The sequence below is a fragment of the Chenopodium quinoa genome, unplaced genomic scaffold (assembly GCF_001683475.1).
Source record: "Chenopodium quinoa cultivar QQ74 unplaced genomic scaffold, ASM168347v1, whole genome shotgun sequence".
NCBI lineage: Eukaryota > Viridiplantae > Streptophyta > Magnoliopsida > Caryophyllales > Amaranthaceae > Chenopodium > Chenopodium quinoa.
Genome location: NW_018745617.1, coordinates 933,602 through 956,839, shown reverse-complemented (window position 1 = coordinate 956,839; position 23,238 = coordinate 933,602). Strand labels below are relative to the sequence as shown.

Here is a 23,238-nt window from a genome sequence, read left to right as displayed (position 1 = left end):
TCCGTTTATATTTTATTGTACCATTAGGACTTTTACACTATTCACTTAATCTTCTTTGACTATCATTTGTGATTTATCCATTCGGAAAAATATAATCATGTGGGATCTAGTTAGATTCGTCTCGAAACCTTCTTTTCAAATATCAATTTTTTATAATTTTTACAAAAGTATAATTGAAGATATTAATAGCTAAAAAAATACATTGGCAAGCGTAAAATTCCTCATGGTGCAATAAAAAAAAGAACGGAGGAAGTAATAAATTTTTTTTTTCTGAAAGAATAAAAAATTATTATTTCATTATTGCATAAATTATAATTATATTATGAGCGATTTCCATGAATAATGTGAGAAAAGAACAAAATTCCATAAATACGCTACATTTTAATTAAATTCCCGACGTACCGTCCAAATCAGCTAGTGTAATTTTTTTTTTTTTTTTTTTTTTTTTTGCCAAATTAGAAACAAAACCGCTAATTGATTTAGCGGTTTCATGTAATGTAAAACCGCTAATTCAATTAGCGGTTTCAATTAGCGGTTTTATGTACAATAATATTGATTGGCTTGCTCGAGTAAGTGGGTGAAAAAATAAACCGCTAATTGAATTAGTGGTTTCAAGCTTTTAATTTTTTTTTTTAAAAAAAAAATAAATCAAGTTTACAAAAGATGACGTGGACAGTACACCGGAAATTTTATTAAAATGTAGCGTATTTATGGAGTTTTATTCTTTTTTAACATTATCTATGGAAAATCGCTCTAGTTTGGATTTTTCCAAATTTTGATAAGTATTAAAATAGTATTTCAAAATTGAAGGATAAAAAAACAAATTTGGATTTTATTTCCTAAAATTTTGGATAAAAATTCTACACTTAATTTTCGAAAAACAAAAAATCCCACAGTTATTCAGACGTTAAAAATTTTCACAAATATTTAATAACATCCGGTTTACACTAAATTAGTGTAAATCGGGTTGGGCATGTAACTTCATCAACTCTAAGCAATAGAGTCACCGCCGAAGTCAGCCGGACCACCGCCGAGAAAAATACCCACCGCCAAACCACCAACCCTGTCGCCATTAGCTTTTAAGGTAGTTGTTACCTTTTAGACCTAGTCAAAACACTACCTTAAAATAATATTAGTGTTTGGCAAAATAGTGTTTTAACTAGCTGTTAGAGGTAGAGGTAGCTGTTGTTGAACGCTTTAGAAATTTTAAAGTAGAGTTCAATCTTATTTTTCAATTTTATTTATTTATTTTATTTTAGTTTTTCTAATGAACATTCTACGTCCGTTAATTATTATGTGCAACTTTGGAATATTTTATATCTCATAAATAATACCCCAAAGTTACATAATAATATGGAGGTGTAGACACCCATTTGTGTCTCCCCAAAACCAAACTCAGTGATGAGTACCTTTCACGTCGAATCATAATCGAATGAAGCGAAAGTGTGGAAAGTTTAGTGTTGCGGATAGTTTTAATTTCTTTTCTCTTCTCTCTGTTTTTTAAAACTTATTTTAAGAAAACAGCCAATCCATTTTGGTTGGTCCATGATATGGGTCCAATAATAGTGTAGTTGGATGGGGCTTGGCAAGAGCTTTCCAACGATATATTATAAGCCCGATTCCGATGAATATTGAGGAAGTTATGGCCAATTTACTGAACTGGGCCCGGTTTGAGCCTTATATGCGGCCCAATGATCTAGGGGAGGGCCTAATATGATTTATCATTCCTAATGCAATCAGGAATGGTTTTAGTCTTCTAGATTCTTCTAGAAGGTTCTTTTCATTCCTAATTCAATTAGCATTGATAAATTGACTTTTGTTGACTTTTCAGATTTTTAATTAAAATCAAAGAACATTTTTGAGGAAAAGATACGATTTTATCCTCCTGTACGGCAAAATTTATCTGATTTTAGAAAAAGCGTCAAAAACAGGATTAGCGCCTAACGCCAGACATTGGCGCCTGGCGCTAATGTTGGCGCCTGACGCCAATAAGCCAGCGTCGGCGCCAGCTCTGTTTTCAGTGCGCTAATGCTCTGTTTTAATAATTTTATTTTTTTTGCTGATTTTCTCTATAAATAACGTCGTAAAAACTCCGTTTTCATTCACCTACAACCAGTTTTCATTCATCAATTTTCTCATTCTCTTTAATCATTCACCATCTCTCTCTCTCTCTCTCCCTTTTTCTAAACTTGCTTTTCAAATACAAAATTCCGCATACATTAGATCTAGAAACACCTAGTCATATTCGAAGTTGCCTTCGCCCTAGACGTGAAAGGTTTGATTTCTGAGGGTTTGGTCCCAAATCTCTCTTTCAATTATTTAATTTAATTGTTTGTTTATTATTTTCCTTGAAGTTACTAACGTGTGTATTTTGTTATTAGAAAGAGGTACGAGGCATCAAAGTAAGTACTTTAATGGTTTTTATTGATGTTATGATCATGTTTAAATTGTTATTATGATATTCCTAGTATCATGTCTAGGGTAACTTTAATATTAAATATGATTGTTATGATGCCTTTTATGTTCTTCCTAATATATATGATTGTTAGTATCATGTTAGGGTTAAAGATTTGATTTTTATTTCTTAGTGACATGCTGGGATTTGTTATTAATCTTGTTAGTATCATGCCTAGGATCTTGCTATTTTTATTATGCTTTAACGTGATTTATGATTATTTTTATAATTGTTTTGATTATGATTATAATTTTATTATTGCTATAATAATTATTATTATGATTAATATGATTATTATTATGATGATTATTATTATGATTATACTTTATAATTTATGATTATAATTGTTATGATTGTTATTATGATGATTATTTTTAATTATGATAGTTATAATTATTTTGAATATTATTATTATGTTGCTTGATATTTATTGTCATTGCTTGATCACGCCTTTTATTACATGTTTAAAGGGAATTTTATACTTGTAATCACGCTTAATAAGATATTAATAATAATCTTGTTTAGGGTTAATTTGATTATAATTTCAAGTGATCGCCAATAATGGTTTATTTGTGCATTAATATTCAACCAACATAGATAAACAGATTTAGGGTTAAACCTATTGATTGCATGTTAATTAAAAAGCGCAAATGAATACGATCAGAATAAAGTATAGGCCTATTATTAGGGCATGTTCAATCTCTTTTAGGTTGGATTTGTACCTTCATCCCCGAACCCTTATTTAGTTCAAGACCTTATGGAGTTGACGATCACTTGGATCGTTAAGGGGTGTAACCTTCACCCTGTAAATGGTTTACAAGTTCCTAAAACTTGTTGGCGACTCTTTTGCCCTATCTTCTTCCCTATTGGACGCCACCGTACTTTAGTGTATGATCACAGTGGGGTTCAAGCTAGGGATTAACGCTTGAAATTTATTCCCTACACCTAGCTCGCCACCCCCTCCTCCCTTCAGCCACGACAACCACCCTTTATTCCCAAATCTGACCATCGGGAGATCAACCATCCCAAATCCTAGCCCCGTAGCTAACCCGACCACCGCCTACGATCTCGTGAAGCAATTTCCGGCGGGGTGTGGCGGATTCAAGCTCCAATCAGTTCACGGGCAAGGGTTTCGGGGCGATTTGGGGCTGCTGGTGGTTTCGCAGGCAAGGGTTTCGGGGGTACGGCTGGTTGTGACGAGCAAGGGTTTCACGCGCAAGGGGGTGTTGGTGGTGCGATTTTGGTGTTTCGGAGGCGCGGTTGGTGGTGTGATTTAGGGGTTTCGGGGATGTTGGTGGTGCGATTTAGGGGATTCGGGGTTGTTGGTGGTGCGATTAAGGGGTTTCGGGGGTGTTGGTGGTGCGATTCAGGGGTTTCAGGGGTGTTGGTGCTGGAGGTGGTGCGGTTTAGGTGGTCGGCAGGAGGTGGAGGTGGTGGTTAGGGCTGGAGGTGGTGCGATTTAGGTGTTCGTCAGGAGGTGGAGGTGGTGGTTAAGGCTGGAGGTGGTGCGATTTAGGTGTTCGGCAAGAGGTGGAGGTGGTGGTTAGGGCTGGAGGTGGTGTTTGGGCGGCAGGTGGTAGAGATGGCTGCCAGATTTTATTTTATTTTTAGTTTTCTTTTTTTTTTTAATTTATTTTTTAATTTATTTTTTGGAACCACTCACACGCTGACACATGTCAAACAACCTACAATAATAGGTTGTTGACTTTTGTTGACCGGTTTGGGACTGCTGGAGGAAAACCGACCTAATAGTTGGGATTATTGTAGAATAAACGGTAGTTGGGATTATTGTAGGTAAATCGCCCATAGTTGGGATTATTAAAGTGTATTTTTCCAATTTATTATTGCTATAATGATTATTATTATGATTAATATGATTGTTATTATGATGATTATTGTTTTGATGATTATAATTATTATCATGATTATTATTACGTTGCTTGATATTCATTGTTATTGCTTGATCACGCCTTTTATGCATGTTTAAAGGGAATTTGTACTTGTAATCACGCTTAATAAGATAATTAATAATCTTGTTCAGAGTTAATGTGATTATAATTTCAAGTGATCACCAATAATAGATTTGTTTGTGCATTATATTCAACCAATATAGATAAACAGGTTTAGGGTTAAACCTATTGATTGCATGTTAGTAAAAAAGCGCACATGAATACGATCTGAATAAAGTAGAGGCCTATTATTAGGGCAGGTTCAATCTATTTTAGGTTGGATTTGTACCTTCATCCCCAAACCCTTATTTGGTTCAAGACCTTATGGAGTTGGCGATTTCTTGGATCATTAAGGGGTGTAACCTTCACCCTATGAACGGTTTACAAGTTCCTAAAACTTGTTGGCGACTCTTTTGCTCTATCTTCTTTCCCTTTGGACGTCACCGTACTTTAGTGTATGATCACAGTGGGGTTCAAGTTAGGGGTTTAACGCTTGAAATTTATTCCCCACAGGAGGTAGTATTTTTTTTTTTTAGTTTTTATCTTTTTTACTCTGTATTATTTGTTTCATTCAACCATAATATCAAGTTTTCTACTCCATATCCTTTTTTTTTTCTTTTTTTTTCCTTTCATTATGATCTGATGAGTATTTTTTTTTTCTATCTTATTTTTTAAATTGATTTCTTAATAGCATTATATATTATACTACATAATATGTATAATTATCAAACATATGATAAATAAAAATAAAAATAACGTCTTTTATAGTTTCAATCGCTACTTTTACCAAACACTCACATTATGAACCGCTACCTTCACAGCTGACCTCTAACAGCTACTACTTCACAACTCACAGCTACCCCTAAAACTAACAACTACTTAAAAAAGCTAATAGCCAACAAATACAACTAGTTTTGCCGAACAGATCCTAAAACTATTAGCTTTTAGCATTTGGTTGAATAGTCAGCTTAAAAGCCAATAACCAAACATACTCGTATTTTTTTGGTTGCTTGACGAAAATAAAAAGTCAAAAGTTAGGCAAAAAAACTATTTGTCAAACACCCCCAAATTTTTTAAAATTTGGGTATCTTAAAGAGTTTAAATTGAAAGTGTTTTGATGTTTATATTAAAAAAATAATAATAATAAATAAATAAATCCAAACTTAATCCCTTTTACATAAAGGGGCTACTACTGAGTTTAATTTTTAATTTTTTATTTTCATCATCAAAATAAACAATGATTAAACTATTGAGTCCATACACATTTATTTAGTAACAACCTATTAACAATAAAGAATGAGAGGAAATATGTTTGTTTTTTTTTTTTTGGTGCTCAGAATGAGAGGAAATATGTAAATAATATGAAAATTAATGAATTTTTAGTAGTCTCAGATTGCAATACAATAGAAGAAGACATCACTAACTTGCGGGAGAACTTCAATCTGTTGATCATTCAATTCTATAGCTTCCAAAACACCTACTTTCTAATTAAACCACTAAATTTACACTTGTATATAGTGTTCTTGACATAAATCAGTAACCAATCTATAAGACCAAGATAACAAAAAAATGTTTCACTAAATTTCGGACAATTTTGGTAAAATTTGTAGTTAAAATTTGTTTATTTTCAATTTTAAAACTAATTTTTAAACTTTAAGTTATATCAATTTATCTTCAAATTTAATCAATGTGTCCGCTGTCGTACGTGTATTGGTGTATCATTTCTTCTGCTCTTGATGCCTTGGCTTGACCCAAAAACTTACTAACCTAGCTACATTCATGCCTCTACGTTTAGAGTCCAAGAAGCACGTAGTACAATATTGTAATTGGTAACGCAATCAACATTCCGAAAATAACCCTGCACATACAAATTTGAGTTATAAGCTTAGATGTATTGTAGTCAATAAAAATTAAGTGAAAAGAACACACAAACAGAAGGAAATTATATACTTCATATAAATCAACTAATTTACCCTGTGCTTAAAATATCGGGATGGACATTATACTCCTTTGCAAATACAAAAGGCACGATTCCTTGAGGTAGAGCAGCCTGCCAACAAAAACCATCCATCAATTAGTTAAAAAAACAATCTTGAATTTTCATAGTCAGGTTTGTGTCTCTGCCGCGGAGAGAGCGACAAATGACAAAAATGATGTACGTGAAATTTAATCATAACTATTAGATGTGACCCCCTGTTATTCTTTGACAAATTAATAAATAAAAGATCAGTTTACGAATACTTGTTCAATCCCCTTCCTCTTAAAACCCTATTGTTATTAAAACACATTGTTAATTGTGACCAACACCTATCCCATAGGACTATATATAGGAGTATTGGATATTTAGATTAGTTCAACTAAGTTTCTTTGTCTCATTAAAAATCTTGAGGGTTTCAATTCCAAAAGATATGGAGTACATTAAAAAGAAACCGAATGAGTACCTCTACGTATTACTTGGTATTTGAACTCAAAATAGTATGAGACTAAGAAAAAGACGAAGATCTACCTGAACAATGGCAATATGTAAAAGAACACCACGAAGACCAATGGCGATAGAAGTTGCGGCAATAACAGCAGGACCAGTCAAAAATCTAACTGCCATTGCAAATGTAGCCACTCGTTTTCCACATGCTATTAACCTTGGTTGCAAGGCCATGAACAACCCTGTTTATTCACAATATTCATAAAACATTGGAAAAAATGTTAGAGAAATTTCATAAATCTATACTCTCGAGTGTCGACCTTATTATTAAGATTGTTGGATACATTATCAATGGTCCGACATACCTAGTTAACAAAAATGACTATTATATAAGTCAAGTCTTAAAAAGCTTGGCTATTTGACCATCTAATCGTTTACCTAAAATCTTTTACTCCAATTCTTCTGTGTTAATTGTTTGTCAATGTTAATATAATACAAGTAAGAGTACATTTTTTGTGTGCATGTGTATCTGATCCATGAATATTTTTGTGAGCGGGAGGCATTTCTCGAGTCTAGTTGTCCACATACTCTGTATCAATTATCTACTAGAGAATGTTTCATATAATTAGACCTTAGGCCCCATCTAAGTGTGGATGAACCTACATACGGTTAATGAACGGTAACATACTCAGAATTTGAAAATTATAAAAGTGTATGCAAGTAAAAATAATGGTACCTAGACTGAACATGGCCATTCCTAAGCCTGCATCCGACAAAATTGATATCGATCCTTTCACAATTGTGGGCATTTCGATGTTCCACCTGTTAGTTGGTTTTGATTTATGTTAGTCAGCAATAATTGACAACAAAATTGCACTCAATTTAATAGAGGATAAAAAATATGGTTGACATTTAAAATGCTTCCAATACTAGCAAACTATTTTGCTACGGCAATAGTGTCCATTAACTCCATATCTTGCTGTGAACTTATTTTTGCACCAAAAAAAGCTAGGGATTCTTGGCATTTAATTTTTAGATTGTTTATTCAAGATGGAATGTACTCGGTACGCATGTCAGAAACTACTTACATAATATTATTAAAAGTAAAATTTGAATTTTACTTTCAAAGATATGTGTATCATCCCTCGATAAAAAATACTAGTAAAAGAAACTAAAAATTCACATATATGACAACCAAATTCGGTAACCAAGTAAATTAAACAAATTACTTTATGTCTTTATAGTTTATACCCTTATGTAACCTAACTTCAACCCCGAAAAGACAAAACCCATTTTTATAAATAATAGACAAGCTAAGGACTTTCTTTTCAACTAAAATAGACTGAAGTCAAACACAACCTGCCAAGTTATCATTAAGTCATGTAATGTAAATAATACTATCATACTTCATAATAAAACTATACTCGTACTTTCTCTGTTCTTTTTTACTTAACCTGTTTTTTTTTATCACACTTGTCAATGCAAAACTTTAACGATCAATAAATTAAATTCTTTATAAGTAAAAATTATAAAAAGTTATATATTATGATAGTACTTATTGAGACGAATCCAAAAAAATCATACATGAATATATCTTTCCTTACATATTATTCACAAAAGACGGTCAAAGGAGGGGTGATAAATAGTGTAAAAGTCAAAACGGTTCAAGTAATAAAGAACGGAGGAAGTATAATACTAAAGTACTGCGTATAAGAGAGGAAGTGCAAACCTGTATGATATAAGAGACCAAGCTAAGCCTAAAAGACTAGAATAAGTGTTGGGGTTACGAATAAGTTTCCTCCAAACCATGATAAGTATGAGTCTAGTCATGACACTAGCAGGGGGCATTTGATGCTTCCTCTCCAGTACATTCCCTTCTTCCATGTCATCCACCACCTTCTTCTGGTACGGCGATCCCGTCGTCGGGAATTTGAATTCGTCGTCCCCTTCCACCTTGTCGCCATTCTCTTTTCCAGTTGGGCTCAAGTTCTCTTGAAAATTGTTCATGCCAGCTGATTGTTTGACAACAAGCAACACAAATATATATAACTTTTATTAGTCATCTTATACATAGTTGTGTAACCAATTTAAATCGACCATTTTTTGAATAATGTATACGTACAACCAAATAAAATCGACCTTTTTTTGGAGACTGAAGTTAGATTCAATATACAAGTATTCTTACTACCACAAAATTGAAGCCTCTAACTTAATAACTTCTAGTCTTATATCGCAACTATTTTTTAATTTTAAATAAAACTTCGTAATTTTCACACAACTAATTTTATTTTTTTACAAATATAGTAAGTGACAACATTAATTTGAGACGAGGGAAATATATTTTAATGATCTATCAGTTTATAAATTTAGACTAGGATCAACTTATATATCCTTAATTGGAATGCTAGCACTTTCATCACTATGTTTAACCAATCTAGTACTTCTAGCAAGCTTAACCTAAATAATCAAATACTTTTGTTAATCACAAAAGATACAATATATTGACCTGAAAATTTGGGATCTTTTCCTAAGTCTTTAGTTTACTAATTAATTTGTAGTACTTAATATTACCAAAATAACATTGCATTTTTCAATCAATACATATTTATCATAAAAAACTATCTTTTTTTATATCAAATTAACTAAATTAATGTAGTACTACCTCTAGCAGCAGCAATCTCTTGTTGAAGAACAGCCTTAGAAGAATCCAAAATCCCAAGATCATTAGTCCCACCTCTAACATTATTATTCATAACATTACTATTCTTCATATGCTCCGAAACAGGTGACTGATTAGAGCTCCAAACAAACATATGCAAGTCCTTATTAGGCGGCGTAGGCGGGTTACCACCACCATCCTTCCTCCTACCCCCACCCGAGCTTGTCGGTCCCGCGATCATTGGGTTAGGAGGCGGGTAAGGCGGTAGCGAGCCTCCGCCATTATACAACTCCCCACTCATACTCCTCCCCATCCTCCTCTTCCCACCAACACCACCACCTTGTTGTTGTAGTTGTAATTGTTGTTGTTTATAAATCATTTCTTCATCAAAGTTTGATGTTCTTGGGGTAGGTCCCTTGGAAGATTGTAAGGAGAATACGTCCCCGCCCCCACTGCCTTGGGGGTACCCTGCACCCGGGTGTCTAGGACTCGCAGCCTTGCTAGCGAACATGGCGTAGAAATCGGTTTGATTAAAGCTTGAGGCTCTAGGGGTTGGCTCCCTAGAGGACTGTATGCTGTAGATTTCTACGCCGGTGAGGTTTGATGCTCGCGGCGTCATCGAGGTTAATGAATGGAGGTGTGATTTGTGATTAGAACCTGATACCATACTTGAAGCTGTTGATCTTCTTACTACTACGTGTAGTTTACCATCATCTCCTATTTCTGCATCTGCCTGTATTCATTAACTTATCTATATTATCGTCATTTTTACATCTTACTACGTCCGTTAATTTTTATTTGCAACAAAAATGAACTATCTGTGAGACATAAAAAATTCCTTTATTGCAATTAAAATTTAACGGAGTTATTATATTATTACCTAAAAAAAAAAAAAAAATTGTGTAGTTTAACAAAGAAAAATAATAATGTTGCATTGAAAAATGTAGGAAATCTTGCCTGTATAGGCTCCCTGCCGTTAAGGGAGACGACATCGGATTCGACACGGAAAGAAGTGATGGAAGCAGCGGTTTCCGGGAACTGCTCGGAGATGAGCAACTTAGCTCCTCTATATTCGAACAAAAACAACATAAGGGTGTACCAAATGATACTTTGTAGCACCACAATTTGGACCATAAGGCCACCACTAAAGTCTCCATACATAGCCTTTAAAAGGGGGATCCCCATCACAAGGGTGTTAGGCAACGTTGAAAGCGAAAATAGGGTGATCATCCACTCTAGATTTCCTTTCTTGGTGATCATAAGCCATAAGCTCAGAGCGGTGAGGATGACCACCTTTTGTAGGCAATCCGCGGCTATGAAATGGTAGTTCATCTTGTAGATGTCGTTGGTGGAGATGAAGTGGAAGGAAAGCAATGGCACGGCGAACACTGCTACAAAACGGTTAATCCCTGAGCATTGGTCCGGGGTGAAGATCTTCCACCACCGGACCGAGCCATAGGCTAAAATCATCGCCACGTAAAGTGGGGTGATTGCGGAAAACACATCGTATATGTCTTTTCCTGTAATCATTTTTACTCGTTACAAAGTGGTATCAGAGCCAAGCTCAGATTTATCCTCACAGACCCCAAAATCAAAACAAAACTACCCAAGTATAACCTAGAGGCGACAAAGACGTACGTAACGAGTAACGAGTAACGAGAAACGAGTATATGTGTAGTAATTATGAAGCAATCAAAGGTGAAGATTATGGAAACTTTTCTCTAAGTTGTCTCATGATGGAGCTAGGATATGGTAGCTAAAAGGAAGAGTGTGAAATGCAAATGGTTGAACTTTGGATAGTACTTTAATTGAAATAGTTTAATAGGTAATCTTTGGTGTAATAGCTGTAAACTTGTACTAGTAGCAGATGCTCAGAAAAGAAGTGGAAAGAATCGGGTGTGGCGGGATGGTGTTTTCAACGCAAACCGTCATAATAATTAAGAAGGGGTAATAGTAAAAAAAAAGTTAGAGACGTCAATTAATCATTAATTATTTACTCCTCCACTTCGTATTTTTATTTTTATTTAATAATCTTTTATCAAAATGGGTAGTTTTACATTATCAAAACGGTTAATTTTAAATATTAATTTTAAAACTAGCTAAAGGCTTGTTTGACATTATTTTTTGTTTTCATTTTCCTGTTTTTTTTTTTAAAACTAAAAACCAAAAACAGGAAACAAGAAAAAGGTGTTTCCACTTTTCTGTTGTCAGTTTTCAAAATCATCATGATTTTAATAAGTCTAAATATTTTTTGATTCATTATGTGACATATATAATATACTTTTAAAAAACCAAAAACCAAAACCACAGTGATGCCAAACAAACCCTAAATTATTGACTTTGAAAGAAATTATTTATTTCTTATATTCCTTTGAACCGGTTTGGTTCATTTTATGTTTTTTTTTTTTAAAAAAAAATATTGTTTTATTTAATTTTTTTTTTTTTGATTTTTTGTTTTGTTTTGTTTTTTTTTTTTTTTTTTTTTTGATTTTAGAAATTCTACTGCCATAGTTTAAAATTCCCATTAATTTGACAAACAACATTTAACATAATATATTTGCAATAATTCTCAATTTTTTTTTTAAATGTTGCACAAATTTAAAAAAAAAATCAATTAAAAAAAGTGTTCTAAACTTCCAATTAACAAATTTTTTTTAAAAATAAAAATACAACTCTTTTATTAACGAATAAATAAAGACAGAAATATATTAAGGAATAAAGCCCCAAAGTTTCTATTGCACTTACAAGGGGATAGGAAGATAAAAGCACGTACTTGAAATTCCAGAATTTTGTGATACACTATAGACGAAAAATTAGTTTTTTTTTTTTTTTTTGACAATATTTTTTTGTTGTTGTTGTGATCGAAATTAAGGTTTCTGCGACTATTTACATACTCCGTATACAGTGGCGGATCCAGGATTTTCGAACTTATGAGTCACCATCAATAATTAATCACTTGTTTTAATCCAAAAATTATATTTCACCAAAATGATTTCAATCCAAAAATAGGATATAAAAATACATACTATAAAACTATTATATTAAACTAACTTTATGATTTTTTACTTAAAAACAAGAATTATTAAAAAAAAAAGTTAGATAAGTTAAGAGACCGGTTATTAAATATAACAGATCTCTTTAATGAAATATGAAAGCAGCGCAAAAAGTTATTCTAATTAAATGGATGTCAAAAAGAGACCTGTTATCTAGAAAACAGGTTTCTAATGACGTGGTTGCAATAACAGTAACAAAGAGACCACCTATATGATATTTTAATATGCTGTCTCTTTGATGTTAAAAAAACTGGCAGTGGGGAATAGAAGCACCAAAGAGACCACCTATATGATATTTTAATAGGCGGTCTCTTAGTTTTTTTTGTTGTGCACATTAATAGATCCGCCTACATGGTCAAATTTTCTAACTTAAAAAATCCTAAAATAAAAAATAAATATAAAAGAAAAAAAAAAATCAATTAAGTGAACCAAACTGGTTCAAAGAAAAAAAAAAAGAGAGAGAAATGGATAATAACCTTACAAAAATTAAGCTAGTTTTGGAATTAAATTTCATACGTAACCATTTTGGTAAATACTTTTGTCAAATTAGCCATTTTGGTAAAAGATCCTTTATTTAAGTGCTCTATTTTATCAATATATTTATCAACATGAAAATTTAACTAATAATATTGTTAATTATCAATAAAAATAGTGCAAAAGTCAGAGTGAGATACTTTAGAAATATTTTTTATTTATATGAGTTTAATAATCCTTTTTCATATGGTATTATAAGTATATTGTGGTAAAGAATCGCAAATAAAACAATAATATCTTAATTTATTTTTCTTAATGTGGTCTAAAATAAGATGAATTTAAACATAGCCTATACAACTACAAGACATAATTAATATTAAAAAAAAAAAAATTACCAAAAGAATATACCGTAATGTTTAGTGATCTAGTTGTATCTTAATATGGGTTGAAAATATACAATGTATATATTTCTAGATTATCTCACTTTGACTTACAGAACTACTTGAAGCAACCAATGGTTATAATCCCAAAAAATATAATGCTGATTTGATTATATGTAATATACTCCGTACTTCTCTTAATAGAGTGACACATCTGCTAATTAATATTTCAATTAATTTATGGCAGGATCAGATTCTATTGTGTGATGTATATCTATAAAAAGATTGCTTGGTCTAGTAAATCTACGGTTAAAATTAAATTACTTACATTACATATGATATAATTAGGGTAATGTAAATAAATCCGTAGAGATTAAACATAATTAGATTAATTGGTTCAGGTTCTAAATGAGAGACTCAGTATCCAAAGCAAAGACCTAGCTAGCTAGTGATATACTCCGTACTGCGTAGTAGCTTAAACTGAAAAAGATTTGGTTGGATGAAAAAAAATTGTTGTCTATTTTGTTTTAAAATGTGTTATTAAAATTACTAGTTGCTGAATGATATAATTACTAGATTTTTTTGAGGGAAATGTAATTACTAGATTCTTTTTTTTTTTTTTTTAAAAAAATAAAAAACAATGTAACCACTAGATTCTAACAATGAATAACAATCACTTTCTTAAGCATTTTTTTTTTACAATTAAGTACACCAATGTAGTACGAATAATCAAGAGTTTTTATTAAATCAAACTGATGTGACCTCCTAAATTTAAAGCAATAACTAAAGCAATTTCCCGCATTTAAGAGAAATTTAAAGCAATAATTAAAGCAAACCAAATTCCTTTTCAATCATATTGGTTCAAAATTTACATAAAATGAGTATTGAATGATTAAAGACGCAAATTATGTACTCCCTACGTCCCCAAAACTTTGATCATTTTGGGTTGATTTCGCGGTTATTAAGAAACTTAAATAAAAAAAAAATATATTGGAAAGATAAATTTACATGGAGTTTGTAAAAAAGTAAAAAGATAAAGTATTAAAAATATTAGAAAAAAACAAAATTTTATATGAGAAATCTAATTTTGCACAAATATTGTTGTAAATTGATGGGTATTTTAATGCAAATAGGTCGATTATTTTGTGACTAAAATTAAGCCAAAAGGATCGAAGTTTTGGAGACCGAGGAAGTAACAACATAAATGATTACAATATGTAACTATGTAAGCAATAACAATGGCTCAAAATCTCAGTTAAGTTTCAGATCATACATCAAAATTCTTCATACGTGCAAATGATAAATAGCATAAGATATTTATCATTTATAACGTGTACTCTGCAATTGTTTTTGATCTTATTTTGCTAGTTGTAAGATTTGCATGCATGTAACAATATTTTTATAAAGTACCATGATTGAAAACGTAAATATTGATAGAGTATGAAACATATTCCTGGGCCTCAACCATCAGTTTAAGTTTTTGGTTTAGATGGTCCACTAACATGGTATCAGAGCCAGCGTGACACATATACGATTACATTATAAACAAGATACACTACGAAACATGATAAGCAATGCTTACATATATGATGCACTCAATTGCATAAACCAATTTAATGTGCACTAAAGCCGTGTGACCAATGAACGTTATTATATGGGAAACACAATGACATAACTTGATCAGCTACCATGTAAAAGTTTGCATATGAACAAGATCTTATTTTTCATACTTCATATGTATAACATAGACAAGATACTAAGCTGGAGTGCTCGGATCGGCTTCTCTCAAGATCGTGAACTAATAAAGATAAAACACGAGAACAAGATAACCTTTGAAAACACTGTTGATACTACCAATATTTTATCTTGGTGCCTCGCTCTGCGGCACTGCAAGCGTAGCGGCACATGAACTCCCCAAAAAATCCATTAATTGGCGGTGGGATCCATTACTTATTATTTAACTTCTTAATGTTTGTAAAATGCTTGGAAATTAGCAAAAATTAAAAGTCAGATCTAAGAAATCAATATTAATTTTCTAATTGTTCTGGTCAATTTTTTTTTTTATTTTAATTAAATAAAACAAATTGAAAATAAAAAAATAAAAAAAATAGGGGAATCTGTCTTAACTTGTTGGGACAATAATATCTGTGGTTGCAGGAGCATGCATCTTAATTCAGAACTATTAGATAGACAAAGCAAATTTGTTATTGTTTAAGCAAATGACAAAACAAATTATCAAGTAAATCCAAATATATTTAGATTGTTTTAATCCTGATTGTTGGACAATATTTTCTTTAAATTATTTATTTCACACGTAATGTAACGAGTTCAAGGTTAGGAGTGGCCAATAGTAATAGAACCAAAAAAAAAAAAAAATTAAAAATTTTTAGCATAAAGTAAAAATAATCAAATTTAGAGAAATAGCAACTAGCTACTACTCCCTCCGTTTCAATTTGTTAGTCTCATATACTATTTTGGGCGTTTCAAAAAGATCTACTCATATTGAATGTATTCTACTTTTAACTTAGTTTTTATTTCCTATTTAATACATAATAAATTCTGATTGCTTACATTAATTGATTGTGAATTAATGAAATGACTCTAAGTAAAGAAATTACTCCCATGATTTATGCAATTATGGCTAATGCTTTCCTAAAATATTCAAAAAATATTAAATAAGGCAAAACTATTTGTGAATTGTTCTTTACTTTAATGCTAGATTCCAAATATTCCCCTTTTCTTATTTTATATGATTGATTCCATATGAGACTATCATATTGAAACGGAGGGAGTAGTATAATACATTCTTATAAAATAAATATTGAGCTAAATTTAAATACAGATATGGTGCATATCAGTACACAGATATATATATAACCAAGAGCATGCATAAATGCATAATGGTGCATCATTCCATGAAATAAATTGTACTCAATTTTACTTTTTTTTTTTTTTTTTTTAATACTATGGACCTTTTCTCTTCAGTTCAGCTTTAATCAATTCAGTTCAGTTCAATTCAATTCATAATTTCTTTCTCTCATAAATAATTCATTTCAATTCAGTTCAGTTATATTCTAGTTAAGTTCAGCTCAAATCAGTTCAGTTCAATTCAATTCAACTCAGCTCAATAAATTAGAACAAACCCTATATTACATAATTTACATTGTTACCCCAATCCACATTATAAAACCATTTTTCTTATTACATATTCTATCCCTCACGTCATAATACAATATTATAATCACATATTCGTACTGACTTTCATTATTATATATATTTCCACGGTATTGTAAGATAAATGGGAAGAAGCTCAGCATTAAACAAAATGAGTAATTAAGTAAAGCAAAAATAAGTTAAGATTAGCTTAAAATAAGGAAGGATACTAATGCGCAAGGGATATACAAGTATTGGCTTAGTAGCATCCTTTAATCTCATCCAACAAGTATCAAACTTAAACGAAATTAAATGATCTAACCAATGACATGATACAATTTAATTTCCATAGTTTATCAATGTTAATATATACGAGTAATATTTTCTCAATTTCTTTTTACTTGCCTCATATTTTTTAGGCAACAATTTTAGAAGATAATTAGTGAAAATAAATGAATTATTTTAACAAAATAATTTTAATACTACCTCCGTTACAAGTTATGTGCAACGATTAGACATTTTTCCTCTCTGCTTTATGTCAAATCGTTGCACATAACCTGTAACGGAGGTAGTATAAGGATTGAAGCAGGGTTAGGTATCATATGTAGTTTATAATTTCGATCTCAAAACTGTGTTGTAAGTAAATAAAAAACAGAGGAAATATTAAGATATAGAGAGTATTATATTGACATAACCATGGAAAACTCTCTCATAATTGTTGCGTACCGTCCTGTTGTGTACACAGACAACAGCAGCATCAGAGAAGTGAATAGTAGCCAATTATCATTATTTTATTATTATTAATTTTAATGGAGCAATCCGTTACTGGCAATGAATAAATCACATGCTTGTCTAAATATTTTATATAGGACCAAGATTCCTCAATCTCAATTGTAATTACATTTTCAAATTCAAAATTGAGAATCCTATCTTATATTCGGGTATAAGTTTACACCGTTTGAATTAATTATTATTATTTGTACGTGTGTTAATGTAAACAGTATGTGTTAATAAAATCATAAAGGAACACGTGAGAGAGTGTAATTATACAACCGAGTATTAGATGAACATCTTAAACAATGTGGTTCAAGAACCATACATTGATGATTGGTAAGAAGCTACAAGCAGTTTTCTTGTTCTGAAGTTGCCCATTCCCATCTATATCTTGTTCAGAGGGAGCATGGGGTATGTTGTAGATTAAAAATAAGCCTAAAAATAAATAAAAACTAATTGAGTTCAATCTTCAATTCTTCAATAGCTAGCAAAACTCTACCACTTTACTCAAAGTCTCATTCATTTGACAAAATGCTTTGACTTGTGTAAGATACCAAAGTCTGACATTGTGGATATTATATATGTTACTCAGTACCTAGATGGCTAGATCATTGTCTTGCCAAACACTCCTAAACTTTTCAAATAGTTACCTGAAACGTTAACTTTGAACAAGGATGTACCATGTACGGTGGATTTTGCAAGCCATGTCTAGAACCTAGAGTAACAACCATTTTGAGTTGCATACGACCAAGTAGTATGGTCTTATGGTAAGGTCAATCCCCACTATGGACAATCCTTCACCCGTACTTGAAGCCTGTCCAATAATCCAAAATCGAGTTAACCTTTGAGAGGATTTAGTCCAATAAAGTGTACTTTCCTCAAAAAATTGAGTTGCCTACATCAAGGGCTGAACCGAGTTAACCTATGAGAGGTTTTAGTCCGATAGAGTGCACTTTCCTCAAAATATATCGTCCTAATTTCTCCTAATATTATCATGGTATCGTTTAGAGTGGAGCTTGTTTAATAGAAGGGCCAAAGGAGGCAATCTGGGCCGTTGGAGTACACTTGCAGTAGCCACAATTTTGCGTACAGTTTTATTGCATACTTTACGGGCCTGGAGAATTTCTTGTGAAACTAATTGAATTTTACATATAAAATATGTCCTTCTAAATGTATATTCCTTGTGTTTGTTCCATTCTTAACTAGAATTTTCGAAATCGAGAATGCCATAAAAATGGAAGATGGATGGTTTATATTCTGAATACCGGAGGGGTATGACTTCAAACCTAGAAAATGCAAATCACAGACTACTCTTGTTGAAATGCATTGGGTGCAATATTCCTGGCCTTAGCTTGTACATGGCGTTCAATATCAAGAAGATAACCACTGCAGTTTGTTTCACGAAGGCTCTAACATATACTTATTTCATGATACTTGCAAGCAAGCTTTTTAGCTCGAGTACTGAGAATGAAATTTGTGCGGAGAAATGAACATGTTAATAAAATAACTTGTGATAAATGAAGTATGCATGAAAAACCCTCAATCATGAATGGAATATAAAATGCAAATATGCAATACAAAACATAGTGATAAATGCTGCATTAACTAGATTATTCACAGAAGAGGTTAACGCAAGAATACAGCAGAACAAATAGGATTACCATACAAAAGGTGCTCCCCAAAGACCTGTGATAGCATCACATTTCCTGCAGGAAGATTTCAGATATGAGATATAATAACAACCAGGCGGGAAAAAGTTCAAAAACAGGGTTACAGACAGTTGACAGCAATGAAAACAAAAGCAAGATCGATATCAAGTTATATCTTTCCTAGAAAATAATATGAATGAGCAACAAACATTCCTACCAGAATTAAGACCAGATGTAAGATTTAACACAGTAATGCAGACAACCACTGCGTAAACCACCAGCTTGGTAAAGCGCTATTACACAAACAGCATCACCCTTGCCCTCTTATCCTTGACAAATACGGAGTACTAACAAAACAACTAAACCTGATGGATTACCAGAGAAGATACTGATGTTTATGTAGATGGTCATTCAACATATTGATAACAATGTCCACCAATTGGACACAGAGATAATAACTAGGATCAAACTCTGTCAAACCATTTATGTACATATGGAACAAAATAATATAGTGATCAATTAGCTGAAAAGCCATTTTACTAGTCCCAGTAGTATATTTCTTTAAAACTCTAGCAACGGAAGAATAGAGAACATGTCAATTACTGGTATCATAACTTAAGATGACCGAAAAATTAAAATTTATGGTTTATACTCTTCTTCACAACAAATTTTCTCAATATATCTCTGAAAGATAATGTCTTCAGCAATACTAGGTCATCAGTTCATTGAATCTTTGATTAATAAAGAGCCTTCTACTAAGGTATTAAAATGATGCAAACGTTCTAAAGCTTCATAGGCATTGGTTCAGTACTGATATCTTTGTCCACCTAGCAAGATGAAAGAACATGTACAGAGTTCAGAGATATCAGCTCTATCATATGCTTGTCAGAGGTAAGTTTTCCGCAACAAAGGCAAAGAAAAAACAAGAAACATTGATTTGAAAGAAAATCTTTCATCCATCCAATGATAACAGAAATCCAAAACAGAGAATCAGTTCTTCTAATTAGCTGAAGCCTAAAGGAAATAATTTATAGGGCACGTGCGAAGGGATCAAAATAAAGAAAAGCATTCAACCAAAGTACAGTTTAGATAAAGAGCAACAAGAGGTAAGATATATGAGAAAAACTATGCCGCATGTAGACCATTAAAAGAAGTAAATGAGAAGAAATAGCCTACTGATTAATTGATTATCACACTTTACATCATTATATATCATTCCCAAGAAGTCTCCTACACTAGCATTTGTTTCCAAGGCATAGAATTCCCATGAGAAGCTCAAGGTCATCCAAAACTTCATTTATCTACATGCCTATTATAAAAAAGCTAAAAGCCTAAAACTTGCAGCAAAGAACTTCACATGCAAACCCATATATGCTGTATAGAAGATTAGTGGTAGTGTGGCATTTCCATGTTCAATAAGACAACAAAGCTAACACTGCAATTAACAAAGTCCTCGACTGTGACCAGAAGTCTACCAGCCACTTTACCAGGCTTTTGAGAAATCCAAATGTAATGAGATAAAGGAAGAATATGTTTTATGATACAAATGGGGAGCATTTACAACAAAGAAAGTAAATAACTAAATATGATTAGCCTAATGGTGAATGCAGGAAACACAAAAGCAAATTTCCAAGGACAGTCCAGCTTTTGAAGAAAATTGCTCAGAGTACACTGTATATTCCCAGGGCCAATCGATGCTGACCTATGTTATTTGGACTCGGAAACTCAACTCAGATGTGAATATGTGCACCGTCAAACTCAGCTACTTATAACATTCCCCATGCTTCTGATCCAGAGTCCCAGAAAAGTGTCAATACCAACGTTGGAGTGTCAAGGATCCTGCTTGAGTACTTGAGGTAAATAAAGAGCCCCTAACAAAGATGGTGAATTTAAAACCAACTAGATGTTTGGAACTTCAATGACACTTTGCTAAAAAAATCTAGGTCAAGGGGTAAGGAAGGGGAAGAAAAAAAGAGGGGAAAGAAAGGGAGAGGGAAGGTGGAGCTCCAGTTTCCCTCTAAATTTCTTCAATTTTGGAGGGATGGTATCTAGAGGATAAGTAGAGAATGCATTGCTCCCTCTCCCTCCCTTCCCCCAACCTCTTGTCAAGAAAAGAAAACTTGTTCCTTTCCTTTCCCTCACTTGCTCTCCATTTTCTCTTATCCAAACAAAGTGTCAATGACTACAGGCTAAAAGGCAGCACAACTTTTTTCTTCGATTCTCTATCTCACAATACACATACAAGCATAGCTTGAATACAAAAAGAAACAATAGTCAGGAAGCTTGGAAGTAAAAACTATTCAATTGAGGAAAAAGGAAAAGACAAGATGAAATCAAGACTTTTAAAGGCATAACTTGAATTGAGTAAGCATCCCATTGCATACAAAACACAAAGTACTAAAGAATTCCATTTGTACCAAAAAAAAAAAAAAACAGGCAAATTTAAATCTGTGGATAGTGGAATACACAAGAAACAATTACAACCTTGACATTGTAAAATCTCAAGCAACTCCACAACATCACTACATACAGGATGCGGATTATTCGCTACCACAGCACGAAAAAAAAACCTTAAAACCAACACCACATCACCCCTCTCCAAAACAAGATGCCAACAATTAAAGTTCTTAAGTGGAGATAAAGGTAATACTCCGTATTTCATTTCATTTGATACACTTATCCATTTCTATGTACAGAAAACACAGCAAGTAGAGTACTAAATCTAGAATTTGACCTCTAAACAGGAGGAATGTTAGAGAAAGAAAAACCCTTGTAGCCCTTGTACGCGTAGTAAGCAATCCTTGTGTAATAGAAACCCGGTAAGAACAAGATCGCCCCTAATATTGCAAAGAATAGCCCTGTTTCAATTCAACACATACAATTTAAAAATAAAAAAAAAAAAAACCACAATTTGAGATGTGCAAACAATGAAACAACACAACGAAAGACGCATTCAACAAAAATGAATGAATTAAAATACAATTAGGGTTAATAAAGTAAAACTAATTTATGACTGAATCAAGCAACAAGTTAAGATACCCACAAAAATTCAAAAAAAAAAAAAAAAAAAAATTCCCAATTGAAAGAGGCATTCACCGAATTAAACGAATTAGGGATATAATTAAGGCTCAAAAAAATTAAACTAATTTCAGACTGAATCAAGCAAGAAGTGAAAATACCCCCAGAAATTCAAAAAGAATCCCAATTGAAAGACGCATTCAACGAAATAAACGAATTAAGGATACAATTAGGGTTCTAAAAATTAAACTAATTTCAGACTGAATCAAGCAACAACTGAATACACCCACAAAAATTCAAACAAATCCCAATTGAATTAGGGTTGAGGTAAATACCATGAGCTCGATCACCACCGATATGATTAACAGCCATGAAAATCCCAAGAACGATGCCGACAACACCGAAAACGAGTAGAGAGACTGCGAGAGCGATCTCTTTAATAGGGGGTTTATTGTTGATTGCATAAGAGTTATCCATCATAATATCTTCATCGGTAATGGAGAAAGCATGATCAACATACGCCATTGTTAACAGTTTTTGCAAGCTCGAGTTTTTTTTCGATGTTGCAGAAGATGAAACGTTTCTTTCGAACCTTAAATTGTTGTTGTTGGTAATTAAAGTGGTAGATGATGAAGATTGAAGAAAGTAAAAGAGGAATTTTGGAGAAGAGTTGGTTATACTTATTGCGTAGTTGCCAAAGTCGTTCCTTTGAACAGAAGTCTGGTATAGTGTAAAATCACCACCTTCGGATAGACATTTTAATTGAGCTAATCACGGATTCACGGCACATAGATTACTTGGTATAAAAAATAAAAATAAAAAAATAAAAAAGAATTTTTTTTTTTTATTTATTTTTTATTGTATTTTTTTTGACAAGGAGAACAAAGAACAACAAAACAAAACTAAAAAACAAAAGAAATTAACTCCCTACGCCGAGCCGCCCCCGCTAGATCATGAGCCTGAGAAAAGATGCCCTGGGCATAGGGGTGAAAGTAGTTTGGATAAAAACCGAAAACCGATCCAAACCAAACCGAACTAGAAATTCGGTTCGGTTTTTTCGTTTTTCGGTTTGGATTCGGTTCCAAAATCCTGAAACCGAATTATTTCGGTTTGGATTCGGTTCTGGTTCCTAAAAAACCGAAAACCGAAATCCAAACCGAAATGTTTAAAGCCCATATAGATTCCAGCCCAATTCCCCTACATATATATAGCAAACCCTAATTTTCTCCTTCATTTTTCTGACTTTCGGCCA

The 23,238-nt window shown here is 32.5% G+C and overlaps 2 protein-coding genes across 5 annotated transcripts; both read right to left on the bottom strand.

Annotated features, from left to right (window-relative positions):
• Positions 1–5,596: 5,596 nt before the first annotated feature.
• On the bottom strand, positions 5,597–11,599 carry LOC110716706 (auxin efflux carrier component 2-like). Its single transcript, XM_021895344.1, has 7 exons — positions 10,443–11,599; positions 9,489–10,218; positions 8,556–8,838; positions 7,563–7,648; positions 6,911–7,068; positions 6,378–6,454; positions 5,597–6,262 (listed from the first exon to the last, which is right to left on the bottom strand). The coding sequence occupies exons 1-7, from the start codon at positions 11,013–11,015 to the stop codon at positions 6,196–6,198; spliced, it is 1,974 nt and encodes a 657-aa protein (XP_021751036.1). The 5' UTR covers positions 11,016–11,599; the 3' UTR covers positions 5,597–6,195.
• Positions 11,600–18,844: 7,245 nt separating this feature from the next.
• On the bottom strand, positions 18,845–22,768 carry LOC110716596 (transmembrane protein 230-like). 4 transcript variants are annotated; one of them, XM_021895226.1, is made up of 3 exons: positions 22,322–22,760; positions 21,703–21,826; positions 18,845–19,025 (listed from the first exon to the last, which is right to left on the bottom strand). In XM_021895226.1, exons 1-2 carry the CDS (start codon positions 22,509–22,511, stop codon positions 21,705–21,707), a joined length of 312 nt encoding a protein of 103 aa, XP_021750918.1. In that variant the 5' UTR covers positions 22,512–22,760; the 3' UTR covers positions 18,845–19,025; positions 21,703–21,704. The 4 variants fall into 4 exon arrangements, with proteins under 4 accessions (XP_021750918.1, XP_021750920.1, XP_021750919.1 ...); XM_021895227.1 differs by lacking the exon at positions 18,845–19,025 and adding an exon at positions 20,127–20,807; XM_021895228.1 differs by lacking the exon at positions 21,703–21,826 and having other exon boundaries at positions 22,322–22,768.
• Positions 22,769–23,238: the final 470 nt, after the last annotated feature.

Bases quoted from the DNA above. Each gene is read 5' to 3' on its own strand.
- LOC110716706 (XM_021895344.1), bottom strand. From the start codon at position 11,015: ATGATTACAGGAAAAGACATATACGATGTGTTTTCCGCAATCACCCCA. The intron at 7,649-8,555 runs GTTTGCACTTCC...ACCAACTAACAG, and splicing joins TGGTCTCTTATATCATACAG to GTGGAACATCGAAATGCCCA. The intron at 7,069-7,562 runs GTACCATTATTT...GTGAATAAACAG, and splicing joins AATGGCCATGTTCAGTCTAG to GGTTGTTCATGGCCTTGCAA.
- LOC110716596 (XM_021895226.1), bottom strand. From the start codon at position 22,511: ATGGCGTATGTTGATCATGCTTTCTCCATTACCGATGAAGATATTATG. The intron at 21,827-22,321 runs GTATTTACCTCA...GAATTGAAACAG, and splicing joins CGGTGGTGATCGAGCTCATG to GGCTATTCTTTGCAATATTA.